At 44.0% G+C, this 16,132-nt stretch overlaps 2 protein-coding genes across 2 annotated transcripts in view; both read right to left on the bottom strand.

Moving 5' to 3' along the window:
* Positions 1 to 16,132, bottom strand: part of LOC132888987 (zinc finger protein ZFP2-like) — an 84,531-nt gene that overhangs the window by 55,872 nt on the left and 12,527 nt on the right. The window contains exon 2 of the mRNA XM_060925084.1: positions 2,664 to 2,835. Within this exon, the coding sequence (XP_060781067.1) occupies positions 2,664 to 2,835 (172 nt within the window). The remainder of the gene's footprint in view (positions 1 to 2,663; positions 2,836 to 16,132) is intronic.
* On the bottom strand, positions 6,324 to 8,124 carry LOC132888515 (zinc finger BED domain-containing protein 4-like). The gene is made up of 2 exons (XM_060924538.1): positions 7,464 to 8,124; positions 6,324 to 7,103 (listed from the first exon to the last, which is right to left on the bottom strand). Exons 1-2 carry the CDS (start codon positions 8,075 to 8,077, stop codon positions 6,557 to 6,559), a joined length of 1,161 nt encoding a protein of 386 aa, XP_060780521.1. The 5' UTR covers positions 8,078 to 8,124; the 3' UTR covers positions 6,324 to 6,556.

The following is a 16,132-nucleotide window of genomic DNA, read 5'->3' as shown; positions in this document are numbered from 1 at the left end:
TTTCCACTGCTCAGAAGTCCAACTCCTGTGAATTTTTGCCCAGTTAAGTCTCTTCTGCTTATTTCCACCTCTCAACAAAAGTTTTGCGCACTGACACATGACCTTTGAGGCCTTCTGCTGAGAACGTCTTCCTAACCAGGTGTGGGGAGACATCCTTGCCTGTAGCATCTTGGAGGTCCTGTGCCAGTTCCTTGCTGGATTTCTTCCTCTCTCGTAGAGATGTAGTCTTGAGGTACTGGACATCAGCTTTAGTCAACTTTTTCTTCCTTCCTCTGCCTGAAATGTTCTTGAAGTTCCCAGTCTTCTGGTGATGCTTGAGGCATTTCCAGACAGCACTGTGGGTCACATGCAGTTTCTTTGCTATGGCTCATTATGAATGGCCCTCCTCCCGCAAAACTTTCATCCTAATACGTTGCTCTTCTGTAGTTTCTCTCTCTGATGCCATTTCTGCCTGTTGCCTGGCTGTAGTCAGAGGATAAATACTTTTTCTAATCAATTATTTGTAGAGACCACATGATTTATTTAATGGTTTTCACCTGTGGAATAATTAGCATATCATGGTAGGATTGCCCAACAAGGAGTGATTAAGGTGGTTTTTGGGGCTAAACTAAACAAAAAGAGATACTATTTCCAATATTTTTATGATGTTTAACACACAATGAGGGCCAAAACTGCTAGTATTTTCATGGGTAAAGTATAAAATTATGGTTAAAAGGTGTCTCTGTATCTTCATAATGTATTTCAGTTGCCTTCAGTGCAGATTCTGATGTCATTTGCACGGATTAAGTATGCAAAATCGATCTTTTCCTAGGCATTTCCATATTTTGTGCCAGTATTGGATACGAGCATGAGTTTTTTTTTTTTACTTCCTTGTGGGAGTAAACAAATGGTCAGATACGAAGCTTGCAGGGCAAAATAAAACGAAGGTTCATTAACATGACTGTGGCACTGCATGATGTATTTACAGTATTCTCTTAGGACTTGCCTGGTCAGGGTTGTTTTAAATTCAGCTACTTGTTTGCTTATCTTCTGGGGAACAGAATTTCCCAAATTTATGAAAATCACATGCAGGTACAAACAAAATTAACTGTGGCACGGTGGTGTAGTGGTTAGCACGGTTGCCTCACAGCAAGAAGGTTCTGGGTTCGAACCCAGCGGCCGGCGAGGGCCTTTCTGTGTGGAGTTTGCATGTTCTCCCCGTGTCTGCGTGGGCTTCCTCCGGGTGCTCTGGTTTCCCCCACAATCCAAAGACATGCAGTTAGGTTAACGTGGGGCGGCCTTGGGCTGAGGTGCCTTTGAGCATGGTACCTGACCCCTGACTGCGCCCTGGGCACTCTGGTGTGGCTGCCCCCTGCTCTGGGTGTGTGCAAGCGCGTTCACTGCTTCAGATGGGTTAAATGCAGAGGATGAATTTCACTGTGCTTCAAGTGTGCATGTGACAAAAAGCTTCTTCTTCTTCTGTCCACACAGTAAGAAAGTAAGTAAATAAATAAATAGTCAAACGGGGAGGAGAACTTGCAAAACTTCACACAGACAGCAACCCGAGCTTACAATCGAATCCAGGACCCCGGAGCTGCGCCACTGTGATGCCCCGAAATCCGTATATTTGGACTCCTGTCTCTCACACCCACTGTCTCTTATTGAACATTCCATTCCAGAGGCATAATGAGGGGCATACTCTCTGTCCCCTATTAAGTCACAGCTGGTTGGGATCTTCTGCGAGCTTATGCATGTGGGGAACAGAGCACATAGCACTGTCCTCCAGGTGTGTTTTGCTATCATGTGATATCAGCATGAGCTGCAATTGAAAAAGAGGAGTTTGATGGCTTTACATGTCTTGGAGGAAGTACGTGTTAGCCTTCACTCACATGGTTAGAGAGACCTGGCTAGTGGGTGGATACTAGCAGGTGACCACACTGGACGACAAATGGGTGGAAGAAAGAGGGGGGAAAAAAACTATAATCTTCTAATGTGGTGAAGACGTTATGACACATTTATTTAACATTTATGGAAGGAGACCCAGGTATCCCAAGATGGAAGAGTCTTCAGGACCGAGGACTTTGTGCTTTCTGGTTTCTCAGTCACACGACATCCCACTTTTTTTTTTTTTTTTTTGTCTCAGAATAAAACACAGGAGTGGCTGGAGAGAATGACAGACATTCTGCAACATTAAATGTAAACAGAAACAAATTAAACATTGAATGTGTCATTCATTAATAAATTCAAAATTGCAATAACAAGCAAATCACTATGGTTTGAGGGGAATCATACATTTTGGGCCATGTTGTAATATGAAAATAAAACCACGCAGCATAGATTTTTTTAATACACACCCATTGTGTGATATTCCATGCTTTTTTTGTTCAGGTTAGCATCCTTGGTTTATAACGACTAAAGTATTTTAAATAAATAAATAAATAAATAAACAAACAAACAAACAAAGTTTCTCTCACTCCTCGCTACCATGTTACATGCTCTATAAACAAAGTTCATACTTTAATCAATAAAAAAATCTAAATTTCAATGTCAATTTGTTGATTAAAATAAGAGAGACTGAGGCTACATGCCAAATGTACTGTATTGCACTTTTAGTGCACCAGATAGTGTGCAGGGTAGAATAAACAGTGAGTGTTACTGAGCACCAGAGTGGCCTAATGTCTTACAGAGATGGTCTTTATCGTCAGGATCTTCCACTTTAACGGAGAGACCTTCAGGTGGGTTGTCGAGATCGTCTCCATAGCTGTAGATATTCAGCTCCAGCGTCTCCTCTTTCTTCACACAGGCTTCTGAGGTCTCTCCATCCATGGATGTCTCGGTTTTCATGTCCTCACACAGCTAAAGATCAAACAAATCTGTTAGGGTGGGACGGTATCCATCCCACTCGGGAAGATGCTGCTCTCATTTCTCGCAGCATAGCTCATAGTCTCAGAACAGGCCTAGTTAATCCACGACAATCCAGAGCCAAGGCCAGGGAGCAGACGGACAGGCTAAACTGTCTGTCTGCTACCTGCACAGTCATCACACAGGTTTCATTACATTGAGACTGTGCCTGTTCCCCGAGCTATACAAAAAAGTAGAAATACTCAGAGTTTGTTCTAATAATCTAATTAATATAAAATTACATCATACTGACTGTACAGCCGCTGCCAGCACCTTTGACCTACTGTAAAAGGTAAGACTTTTAAATATTTTCTCTCTTATGTCTGAAGCATGAACTGTTAATGAACTTTTTACTGATCAGCAGCTTAATGTACTCTGTTTAAACAGAAACATGGATTAAACCAAATGAGTCTGTAGCATTAAATTAAACTAGTCCTCCTGGTTGCAGTTATATACACCAGCCTCGTCTAACTGGCAGAGGAGGCATCGCGATTCTTTATAATGATTATCTCAGCATGACACAAAAACCTGGACAGTTAGTATGAGGAACTTCAAACGCATTTGTGGCAGTGGGGGCGTGGCTTAGTGTCAGTTTGTGAATGTAGGGCGGGGCCAGGGAAGGTGAGTGGCAAAGTCAATGCACTTGTTGTTAATTGTGTGTGTGTTTGTTGCAGTGACTGTGGAGAACAGAAATAGAGGGAGAGAGCAGAGAGAAGAGATTTCCCCAGACCAAAACAACTGTGTGTACGTACACATCTGTGTACCTAAATGCACATTAAAGCTGAAAAACAACATGAAAATAAAAAGGTGTGTGAGAACGTCATCTCTCGCCTGCCATGCTTCTGTACTCCACCCACATGAGGGGCGTATTAAAGTGGTGCCGAAACCCGGGAGTACAGAAGGGAACCACCACATGAAGTCTTCCCCATTGAAGGATCTCATCCATACCCTCGCTACTGCCCAGCAGAACCAGGAATCAAGCGCTGACCGCCCTCCGGAAGGAACAAGAGCAATGCTTTGAAGCCTTGATACTGGCCCAGCAGGAAGATCGCCAAGCGTTCCGACATCTGCTTGTGTTGTCGGGGACCTCGACCGCAGTGGACCCTCCCCACAGCACCCTCACAAAGATGGGCCCGTACAATGATCCAGAAGGCTTTAATTGCTCACTTCAAGCCAGCAGCCGAAGTGTGGGGGTGGCCAGTCGAGCAGCGCGCAGCATGCCTACTGCCGCTCCTGACTGGCGAGGCACAGCCCGCCATACAGCAGCTCGCATACACCGACCTGAAGAGAGCCATCCTGCAGTGTGTTGGCCACTCTCCGGAACAACATCGCCAGTGCTTCTGGACACGGACATTGGAGGAGGTCAGCCGGCCGTTCGCATTCGACCAATAGCGGCTGAGGGTGGAAGACCATGACACCAACAGGATCATCGATCTGGTGACACTGGAACAGTTTATCACTCAACTTCCAGAAGGAACGGCAGACTGGGTCCAGAGTCATCGCTCAGCGTCCCTGGAGCAAGCCATCAAGTTGGTGGAGGGCTATCTGATGCCGGTTCCGACAGCAGGCGGATGGGTCGCCTCTTCTCCCTTCTCTTCCCGTCCCCACCCCATTCCCCCACCACAGAGACAGGGGCTGGCTCCCCACAGCTGGCCCACCGCACCAGGGGTGTCCTCCCGTATTCTCCTTCCGCGTCTGTGATTGAGGAATCACACAGTGACTGGAGCAGCCCAGCGGTCCTGGTACCCAAGACTGATAGATCGGTCCGGTTCTTTGAAAACTATAGAAAAAAAGTCAACGTGGTGTCTAAATTCGACACATACCCAATGCCTCGCATTGATGAGTTGCTTGATTGGTTAGATGCTGCTCACTTTTATTCGACACTGGATTTAACAAAGGGATATTGGCAGATCCCCTTGACTCCTCTATCCTGAGAGAAAATGGCCTTTTCCACACCATTTGGATTACACCAGTTTGTCACGCTTCTTTCTTGGTTATCTGGGGCTCCCGCCACATTCCAGCAGCTCATGGAGAATATCCTCCATCCCCACACTGCCTATGTGGCAATGTACCTTGACGACATTATCGCATACAGCAACGATTGGCCTCGGCACCTTGAACACCTTAGGGCTGTCCTAGAGTCACTGAGGCATGTGGGTCTCACAGCTAACCCCCCAAAAAAATGTGCAATTGGGTGGGTGGAAGTACGGTATCTGGGTCATGGGCAGGTGTATCCCCAAATTGACAAGACTGCTGCGATTGCAGCTTGCCCGAGGCCCAAGACCAAAAAGGGGGTGAGGCAGTTCCTGGGGCTGGCTGGCTACTATCCTAGGTTCATACCTAATTATTCAGATGTCACCAGCCCACTGACTGATCTCACTAAAATGGGAGCACCAGATCCGGTCCAGTGGACGGAGCAGTGCCAACAGGCTTTCACCAAGGTAAAAGCTGCAGTGTGTGTGTGTGTGTGTGTGTGTGGGGGGGGGGGGGGGGGGGGACTTTTACACTCCCCTGATTTCTCTCTCCCCTTCATTTTACAGACAGACGCATCAGACAGAAGGCTGGAGGCCGTTTTGTACCAGAAGGTGGAGAGCAAGGAATTGTAAATCAGCTGCAAGCTCTCGATGCACGAAAGTATGTACAGCACCATTAAAAAGGAGTGTCTGGCCATCAAGTGGGCGGTCCACACCTTCCAATACTACCTGCTGGGGTGCCCTTTCACTCTCTGTGTGGACCACGTGCCCCTCCAGTGACTCCACCGCATGACGGATGCCAATGTGCGGATCACCCATTGGTATCTCATCCTCCAGGAGGTTACATGGTTACATTCTAGGTGGTCCACAGGCCGGGGCACAGATGGTGGTGGCAGACTTCCTGTTCCATTGAAGGGGGAGTCCACTGCAGGATGGATGGCTCCCCGGCCCGAGTCGACCGGTGGGGGTATGTGGCAGTGGGGACATGGCCTAGCGGCAGTTTGAGAATGGAGGGCGGGTCCAAGGTTTCTTTATTTGTACCATACCGTAGTACTGGTAAATTCGTTGTGCAGGCAGGAATTCAGCAATCCCAATACAAAATAACAGCTACGTAAAATACATTGTAACAGACAAGACAACAACAGTACACACATCCTAACATATACAATAGAGATGTCCCGATCCAGGTTTTTGCACTTCCGATCCGATACCGATATTTTCTTTCACTTCCGATCCGATACCGATACGATACCGGCCTATCCGAGCATGTATTAAAGTTCAAAGTTATTCACCTTCCTTACCTAGTTGTCAGACTCATGTTGAAAAGGGTTTTAGTACTCTTGAGAACAGCTAGCCAGCTGAATTAGGTGAGTTTGAATAATACACAATAGTTGATAAGAAACTGACCTGTTTATTCAGGGATAAACACAAAATAGACAGCATTATAAATAAAAAAACAGAAATGGCATCAGTGGTCAGTAAAAAGTGCAAATAAGACTGCAAACTGTATCAAAAAAGCAAAGCACATAAACAACCTTATCTGTATCTATAATATAGTCTATTAACTCAGCATCAGTACTCTTCTCTTGAACAAGTGTAAACCAAGGCTTTAAAAATCAGTGCAAATAATACTGTAAACTATTTAAAAACAAAAATGCCTTCTACTCCCCAATCTCCTCCACACTTTGTTGCTCCATTTTCATCTACACACTCCCTTCAACTGTTTGCCCTGACTGCAGTCCGAGCATGCTGGGGAAATTCTTTTTTACAAAGACAAGCATTTCAAGATGCTCAGGTGTCAGCCTGCTCCTGTGTTTATCAATGATGAGTGAGACTGTGCTAAAAAGCCTCTCACTCTCAACGCTGGTGCAAGGAGCACTGAGGAACTTGGCTGCTGTTGCTGCCAGGGTGGGTAGTCGAGCCTGATTGTCTCTCCAGTAGTGAAAAGGATTGCTCTTGCGCCCAAGTGGAGGCTCACTGAGGTAGCTCTCCAACTGAAACAGTGCCCCTGGGGTGATCTGCTGCTCCTCAGACAGACCTGCTGTGCAGCTCTCCTCCAGTATCTCGTCAAAGAAGCTGCCCAGGCTGCTGGTTGAGCTTCCAGCCTCCATTCCTGTTGTTTGTCTTGCTGTCTCAGCCTCAGCCACACCTTCTCCAGAGGGCATAGTTTTCAGTTCTTGGTCCATTTTCATCACCTCTACCTTTAGTGCTTCCTTTGCCTGATCCAGGTTGGTAGCATTGGTGAAGAACCTTAACATTTGGATAAAATGTAATAAAGATGTATCTATTATTTTATATTGTTTCAGCCAGTCTCCACATATTACTGTTCAATGACAACAAGTAACACACAAAATAGATCACAAATGATCAGCAAATGATCAACAGTGACCTTAATTTCCTCACCCATCAGATAACTGAAGAAAATTAAGAATAATAATAATAATGATAATAGTAATAATAATAATAATACATTATATCTATTATATCTTGTATCTAAAAACAAAAGGCTACTGAAATACTGACAAAGAAATAAATGCCAGCTGTAGAGTAAAATATTTTTAATATTGTACTAAAGCTTATAGCATGCTCAAATAATTATAAAACACTTACTTGTCTTTATAGCGTGGATCTAGCATTGTTGCCACGGCATAGAGGGGTTCCTTTTCCACAAGGTAAAAACGTGTGTGAACCGCATCAAGTAATGTGGCCTTCATGGTTTGAATACCTCTGTGTTCTTCGCTCTCATTCTCCAGAAAGCGTGTCAGCACGCGGACAGATGGGATAACATCGGCTGCTGTGGCGGAAGTTGCACTGACCTCGGCTGTCAGCTCTTGGAAGGGTTTAAGGACTGTCGCCGTTTTCTCTAGCAGCGACCATTGGTTTCCATTTAACGTGGCTGGCAGATTGCTGTTACTATCCGATGCATAGGACTGCAGTGCCCGCTTACAATGCACCAGGCTGTCGATCATCATTTTCGTACTGCTCCATCTGGTCTTTACGTCCTGTTGTAAACGCTTCGGTTCAATATTCAACTCGTCCTCAACATCTTCGAGTTCAGCGCAGGCCTTGGGGGAGTGTTTGAAGTGGGTCACTATTTTTCTCCCGTTGGCAATGGCATCGCTTACAGCTCGCTGTGCCAATAGACCTTGTTGGACAACGAGCTGTAAGGTGTGCGCAAAACATCCCAGGCTGGGCACCCCAAGCTGATCCATTGCCCTTTTCATATTGGCCGCGTTATCTCTTAGAATTACGTGGACCCTATTTTTGTCAATCTTCCAAGCTCGTAGCATATGTTCCATGGCATCTGTGATGGCATTCGCTGTGTGTGAGCCTCTAAACTCACATGCATGTAAAACAGCGCTCTTTGGGGTGAAGTCCGGCCCAATCCAGTGTGCAGTTAAACTTAGTAGAGATAAAGGGCAGTGATCACAGCTCCATATGTCCGTTGTGAAACTAAGAGCATTTGTACTCTCTACTTGTTTGGCAATGTTATCTCCAACATCTTTGTGAATCTGGGGGATAGTCTTCTCAAGGATGTAATGACGGCTGGGCATGTTGTACCGTGGTTCCAGGTGTTGGATGGTGCGTCTAAATCCCACTTTACTCACAAGCGATAATGGCTCGTCATCCAGAATGATTTCCTCGGCAATGACCCTTGTTATCCCCTGGGCTTTGGCACTGTTCAGTGCCAGTTTGTCACGCTGAGCAAAAGTTTCTGCTAGTGTTAGTTGTGTAGGACCTTTCTTTTTGTCTGCAGTTTTTTTAAGATACTCTTCGTGTTCTTTATGGTGGTATTTTGCTAAATGCTTTATTAAGTTGGTTGTATTAAAACTTCTTACAGCTTTACCACCACGCCTGACTTTATTGTGGCATATGTTGCACTCCACCTCTTCGTCTTTGTCGTCCTTTAGGGTAAAATGATCCCACACAGCTGACATCTTTACCGTTAAACTACTGCTAAATTTATATCGCCGTGATAATGTAGAAGATGCCACTGAGGTAAATTGTAAGATGCTAATTCTGGTGCTGAAGGTGTGCTGGAAAATGCAGACCGGATTTTGAGGAAACCAGAGCAAAAAACTGGAATGGATTATCTAAATCGGTGCGCTGGAAAACCCGGAGCGGACTTTTTTTTAAAAATGGATCGGGAGTCTGGATCGGAATTTTTCCGCGCCTGCCAATCCAATCCCGATGCGCATTTTTTGCTGATATCGGCGGCCGATCCGATCCTAATATCGGATCGGGACAACCTAATATACAATCCTTAAAAGTGTGATCTTTAAAAAGTGCTTCATCATCAATTGTTCAGTATGAACAAAATTATTCACCTCTGGGCCTTACTGTTCAGCAATACAATTGCTGTTGGTACAAAACTCTTTCTGTACCGTTTTGTCCTTCCCTTAGGGACCCCAAAACGACGACCAGAGCGAAGGAGCTGGAACTCCCCATGCAAAGGGTGTGAGCCATCTTTAAGAATACAGGTAGCTTTACGTTGTAACTGTATGTCATAAAGAGAAGACATGGTGGGTTGAGGCTTCCCAATTAGTCACCCAGCCCATTTATTTGGTTCAGGGAGTTTTTGTCCTGTAGTGACAGATTACCAAACCAAGACACGAAGGCAAAAGATAACAATGACTCAGTAAAAGCACGATAAAATAGGGCCAGCATAGTTTTATCAATGTTAAAACGGAACAATTTCCGAAGATAAAACAACCGCTGATGCCCCCTCTTGCATACTGCTTCGCAGTTCTTGTTAAAAGTCAATTTATCATCAATGACAATCCCAAGATACTTGTAATTATCCATGCGTTCAACAGATTGGCCTTTGATGACTGTGGGATCATGGTTTGGAGCCTGATTTCTAAAATCAATAATCATGTCCTTTGTTTTGGATGTATTAAGCACCAAGAAAGAAAGATCACACCACCTAATAAAATCCTCCAAGACTGGACCACGGCTGTATTCATTATTGTGTAACAAACTTACAATGACGGTATCATCTGCAAATTTTTAAATGTGCCTGTTTTCATAGACACTCTTGCACATATCTGTATAAAGGATAAAAAGTAAGGGAGAGACAACACATCCCTGAATGAATAAGTTTAACTAGACAATTCCCCTGTGGGAAATCGTGAGAGTGATGCAGCTTTTCTATTTAATCAATGTAGGTTGTTAAATCATATATTACATTTAAATGTAATTTCTTTCTAAGTCCATACAGAGACATTTAATCACAGTTTATCACAAACAATCAAACAAACATGGAGAAATGTGGTTTTCCCTGGACAGAAGGAGAATGTAACAATGTAGTCTGAATAGATAGATAAATATATAGCTTTCATCTTTAATCTTCTTGTTTAGAAATACACCAACAGTTAAAAAAAACCTCTACCCCCAAATCATGAGAGTAATGTCTACCTTCAATGATTTGAATTTTGTTTAAGCTTGTTTGCTTGTCAGTACAGTTCAGGCTGCTAGCGGTCGGTGAGAGCAATGGCGGCTTTTCGTGCCGTTTGCCTAGCTCCGTCTAAAAGCAGTTAGCATCGTTAGCTTTTTAGCTCGGCTTAATGTTCTCGTATAGAAACAAACCTACCGTAAAATCACCAGAGAGTGATATCTAGCTTCAATAATCTCACTTTTGTTAAGGATGTATTCATATCTGTGATTGAGAGAATGCGAGACTGGCTTTGAATTCCTTGATGTCCTCATGAAGGTGTTCAAGTATATCAAGTTTGTTGTTTATGGATTCCAGTAAACTGACCTCGATGGATGTGACCTTGGCGGTACCGATAGCGGGGGAAGTCTCTGGCAGGAGTGGGCGTATCGATCCGAGTAGCGATACCAAGGTGAGTATCGGAATGGAATCGATACTAGCATGATGAGATCGATACTTTCGTCACAGTTTCTCTTCAATACGTCCAGTAAATTACCCGAATTTACTCAGTTCATGCGAGCGTAGTTTCTCTCTAAATCTGTCTGTGTAAACAGCGCACCTCTCTCTCTGCCGCTCACACCTTGCCCCTCCCCCTCCCTGCTTTGTCGGACAGCGGAGAGTCAGAGCACTGACTGAGAAAGAAAGGATTTTCTCCAAGGCGGGACAGTTAATAACTCAGAGAAGTGCAATAAAAGGGAAGAATGTAAACATGTTACTGTTCCTGAACAAAAACCTTTAAATCTGTTATCAACATGGGAACAGAGCCAAAAGGGCACCTCAAGGGATACTTCCTTGGAGGGCTTTGTGCGTAAGAGCCAAAGGTTACAAGCCACTTGTAGTTTACACCTGATTTGCACTACTGTATTTTTCACACAGATATGCGTGCAATGGAAGGTTTTTTTGTTGTTGTGGTGGTGTTGTTTATATTGTTATATTTATAACATTGTTGCTTTTGCTTACTTATTTTGCACTACTGACTTTGTTACTTTATTACTGACTTTATTTTTCACAAATATTTGCGTGCAATGGAAGGCATTTTTTGTGGTGTTGTTGACATTGTTATATTTATATTTGTTACATTGTTGCTTTTGTGTTATTTTGCACTAGTGACTTTTTTCTTAAACAATTTTGTGTAGTAGAAGGTGATAAGGGAATTATTTTATTATTAATATACTGTTACACTGTTTTATATTGCTGTAGTTAGTTAATAAAAAACATTTTTATTTGCCTAAAATCTTTGTCCTGTTTTATCATACTCAATCAACTAAAAAAAAGGCAAAATCACAAAATTATTCAATGATCATAACATTTCAAGTAAAAAGTATCGCTATCGGTATCGGCAATGCTAGCCCTGTATTTACTTGGTATCGGATCGATACCCAAATTCCCAGTATCGCCCACCCCTAGTCTCTGGAGCCTCGTCTGTCTCAGTTGACCAGTCACGTGTTGGGTGTTTCTTGCTGGGTTCAGATGTCAGTGTCCGGAATGAAGAAGTGGCCGTCGGAAAAGGTAAACAGATTGGCCGGTTCTTGTTGAGAAGTAATAAACAGTTTAAACAGAAGGAAAATAATATTCCTGTAATCCTGTGTTTACAAACGGTATTCAGCGCGCCGCCATGTTGGATCTCACCCAAAGTCTCGCGATAGACTCAGTGTAACATCGTCACCTCAAATTAAAAGCCAGTCTCGCATTCTCTCAATCACAGATCGACACACTCGTATTAGAAAACAGTGAACTAAAAGGAAATGCCACAAACTTATCCAACCAGGTAACTCATCTCACTAGCGAAAATAGAAATCATGAAAGAAAAAAAATACTAGACCTCCAATGCCGCAGCATGCGCGACAACCTCATTTTTTCAGGAATCCCACTATCAACAACTATACCTGATGATCCTGAGAAAGCTGTGAAAGAATTCATGCAGCCGTCTCTGAAAATCCCATCAGAGGCAGTCAACAGGATTACCTTTCATCCGAGTCCACCGTCTCACTTCCAAAGACAATAAAAAGCCACCTCCGATAATAGCCAAATTCGAACACTACAAGCACAAAGAACTTATTAAAAGCAAAGGAAAAGAACTGAAAGGCACATCATATGGACTAAACGACCAATTCCCACGAGAAATCCAGGAAAGAAGAGCCCTCTTGCCTATAATCAAACAACTCGGGCAAGAAGGTAAACGAGCTACACTGTCTATTGACAAGCTTTATGTTAATGGAACACTCTACCGCGACCGCAATATCACCACCATAGCTGCACAATGGCGCCCCCCGTGGCGAACGTGTTTGCGACACGCTCCCGACACCAATTGTCTTTATTGTTTTAGTAATTTTGATTGTGACAAATGCTCAGTGCTTGTACACTAGGATCACCTACAGCAAAGACACACTTCTGGACTAGGGGTGGGCGATATGGCAAAAATGTCACATCACGATTTTTTAACATAAAATCTCGATTTTGATTTTTTATCACAATCTTCCATCAAAAAAACCCAAAAAAACAAAAACAGGCATTTTGGGGCTACAAACCTTTCTGAACAGATTTTAATGAATAGTAGCAATTTTGCATGTGCAAACATTGTAAACACACTGATAACACTGATAAAGTGCACTATTGGTTGTGAAGACAACAACACTAAGTGAACATCACTCTGATAAAGTGCATTCTTAGAATATAAAAAAAGAAAGTAAAATATGAAATGTTGAATAACACACAGTCTTCGGTTATTTTAAAATGATTTAAGTATCAAAACACCAAACAGCTTTTTGAAAATGGTCCAGAGCAAACTGAGGTAACTGTGGGCCTGTATTAGTGCAACAATTTTTAACAATGAAATATCAAACTGCTCCTTTTAAAAGGAGACATTGACAGTTCCCCATCACAGATTTTTAGCCAGAAAAACCAATTTGTCCACCTTATCTGGCTTGAGAGTAGCCCTTTGGCAAGTTACTATGTTGCCACCTGTGCTGAAGACTCGTTCTGAGGGAGCGCTTGTTGCTGGAATGCACAGATACTTCTGAGCTAGTTGGCTAACTCATGGAAAGTTTCCCTCGTGGACTTTCCACCATTCCAGAGAATCTATCTCACTGTCTGCATGTGGGGTGGAAAGATAGGCCTTCATTTCCCCCTCTATTGCCCCTCTTAGAGATGGGATGGAAGCTGTTGTGCCAGCTGCAGATACAGCACCTGAGATTTTCAAAAGGCTGGCTAATGTTTTCTTCTTTGCTTTCTTTGGTGGGGATTCGTATTCTGCCACAGGATCACTCTGAAGTGGAGGGAGGGGCAGTGAATGCTGTGCTGTGCTCAAGAAGGACTCCAGCTCAGACACGTACTTCCTCTGTCTTGTCACTGTCAATGTACTGGCTCTTGAACCTTGGATCCAAAAGCGAAGCCATGTCGAGCAGGGCATCAGTGGTGGGATCCTGGTACTTTTCAGTGAGATAGTTGAGGATTGTTGTCCTCATTGTGTTGGTGAGCTCAATATCTTCATCACTGAGCTCAAGGAGGTTGACTTTCAACAGGTGCAGGACTGGCTTGACATATGAGACACTCATAGTCCTCCCCAGAAAGTGCACCAGTGAAATCTCTCAGAGGGCCTTCTTAATGCACTCCATTACCTCGATATCTTGCCATGATGGTGCCAACTGCCTTGTCTTCTTGTCAGCTCTCAGGACCTGTGAGATGGCATTTTCTTGCTCCAACACTCACTCAATCATGGCAAGTCTGGAACCTCACCTGGTTGGCGACTCCGTTTTGAGGTTTTTTTGCAGGAGTTTCAGCTCTGTTTGAGCTTGAGCCAAATCCCTCTTCTTCTTCCAGCTGAAGGAGAATGCACCGACCACTTTTTTGCAGACCGAGGTCACGCGAACAACTCGATGGTCTTTGGCACTGTTTTCTATAAAAGAAGAGCATGGTATATTTCATTAGCTAGATGCAATGACAGAAATAAACCAACATCAACAAAATGTACATTTTAATCTGTCATTAATTGTTAACATTACAAGTGTTACAATGCTACATTTGTTCATATTATTATTATTATTATTATTATTATGAAACATTATTTAATAATCATAGACTCCATTGCTTTTTTTTTAAATAATCTGTTCCAGATTAGTTAAACCTCAAACCATCTTTACAGAAATGCATTATATTAATTTATTAAAGTTTACTCACCAATGGCTAGGTGCAGCCTATGCCCAAAGCAGGGCAGACAAGTCCAGTTGTTTAGTTCGAGGGCCTTCACCATGTTTGTTCCACTGTCTGTGGTCATGCAGGTCATGTTTTCCTCTTTCAGTCCCCAACTTTCAAGTGCGTCTCTCAGCCCTTGCGCTATGATCTCCCCCGTGTGATCATCTGGGAAGTATGTTGCTTGCAGAGTCGCACTGCAGAGCTTCCAGTTATCAATATAATGGATGGTCAGGCTTAAATACGGCTCTGATGTGCGACTAGACCACAGATCACTAGTAGCTGCAAAAAACTGCACTTTCTGAATTTGGCGTTCCAGCTTCTCTCTGCATTCGGTGTAGAGACGTGGCATTGCAGTGTTTGAAAAGAATTTTCTGTTGGGTAGCTCGTACCGGGGGTCAACTACTTTCAGTAGGCATTTTAACCCCTCGTCTTCCACTGCCCTGAAAGGAATCATGTCCTTAGCGAGATAATAAGTAACAGCATCCGTTACCTCTCTCCACCGCTTACTGGACTTCTCATACAGGGTGCCTCTTTCAAATGCCTGGGCTACCGTTGTTTGCTTCTGCTTTGCCCCCGAGGCCACTGGTGGTTGTGATGTGGCTGCCCCCGCTGCCCGTATGGTTTCGCTTTCGGCATACTCCTTGGGATGCCTTCGTCTCAAGTGGTTGAACAAGTTTGTAGTATTGCCATCCGACGCTTTCACAGGTTCTGTGCACACTTTGCATATTGCTGATGTTTGGGCTTCGTCAGTAGGAGAAAAGCCAAACCAATTCCAGATAATGGAGGTGCATTTTTTCTTTGTGACCAACTCCTCGGCTTGGCTGTCAGCCATGGCTCTCCACGCTGCTTTTTCCACACATAACATGGAGGCGTGTAAGAAAGTGTGTCACTACCCACATTTCGCTATGATTGGTCGGTCAGGTTAAGGACGTCTTACGTCTGCCACGTCAGCAGGAACCAGCATAGAACGTCAAGTTATTGTACCCAAAGGGGGGAAAAAAAAAAAGTTATTGCGCTCATTGGCCAAGGCGATCTATACGATTTCTCCACTTTGGCAGATCGTCTGTGATCTTCTACTCGTTCTTATTCTTAACAATTTTATATCGTCAGATCGCACACCCCTATTCTGGACATTGGTAAAATTCACCACGGGCCCAGTCCAGTCCTTCTGGACTGTAGCTTACTTCTCATCGCTGACAGCGACCGAAGCTACACCGACACCATCCGACGGGCCGCATCATCACCAGACTCGAGTAGGCGAAACGGCCGACGATCCACACACCCAAAACGGAGGCGCGGTAAGAGAGGCGGGCTACACGGTAGGCTAAAGGCTAGAGCTACAAGACCACCACTACCTAGCCTTCTGCTAGCTAACGTTCGCTCGCTCGAGAATGAGATGGATGAGCTGCGAACCAGGATAACATCTCAACGTGAGATCAGAGAGTGTTGTGCCCTGATTTTTACGGAAACCTGGACTACTGCAAGCTTGCCAGACCCGGCCATTGAACTACAGACCCACTCCATGCACCGTGGAGACCACACATCTGCTTCCGGTAAAAACAAAGGTGGCGGTGTGTGTGTTTATGTTAACAACAGATGGTGTACAGATGTACATGTGGTTGAAAAACACTGTTGTGCAGACATTGAAGTAGGG

Source organism: Neoarius graeffei, chromosome 7 (genome assembly GCF_027579695.1).
Source record: "Neoarius graeffei isolate fNeoGra1 chromosome 7, fNeoGra1.pri, whole genome shotgun sequence".
Taxonomy (NCBI): Eukaryota; Metazoa; Chordata; class Actinopteri; order Siluriformes; family Ariidae; genus Neoarius; species Neoarius graeffei.
This window is presented reverse-complemented; position numbering and strand designations above follow the sequence as displayed.

Coding starts and splice junctions, on each gene's coding strand:
- LOC132888515 (XM_060924538.1), bottom strand. CDS start 8,077: ATGAAAAGGGCAATGGATCAGCTTGGGGTGCCCAGCCTGGGATGTTTT. Junction 7,104..7,463: donor GATCCACGCTATAAAGACAA/GTAAGTGTTTTA, acceptor CCAAATGTTAAG/GTTCTTCACCAATGCTACCA.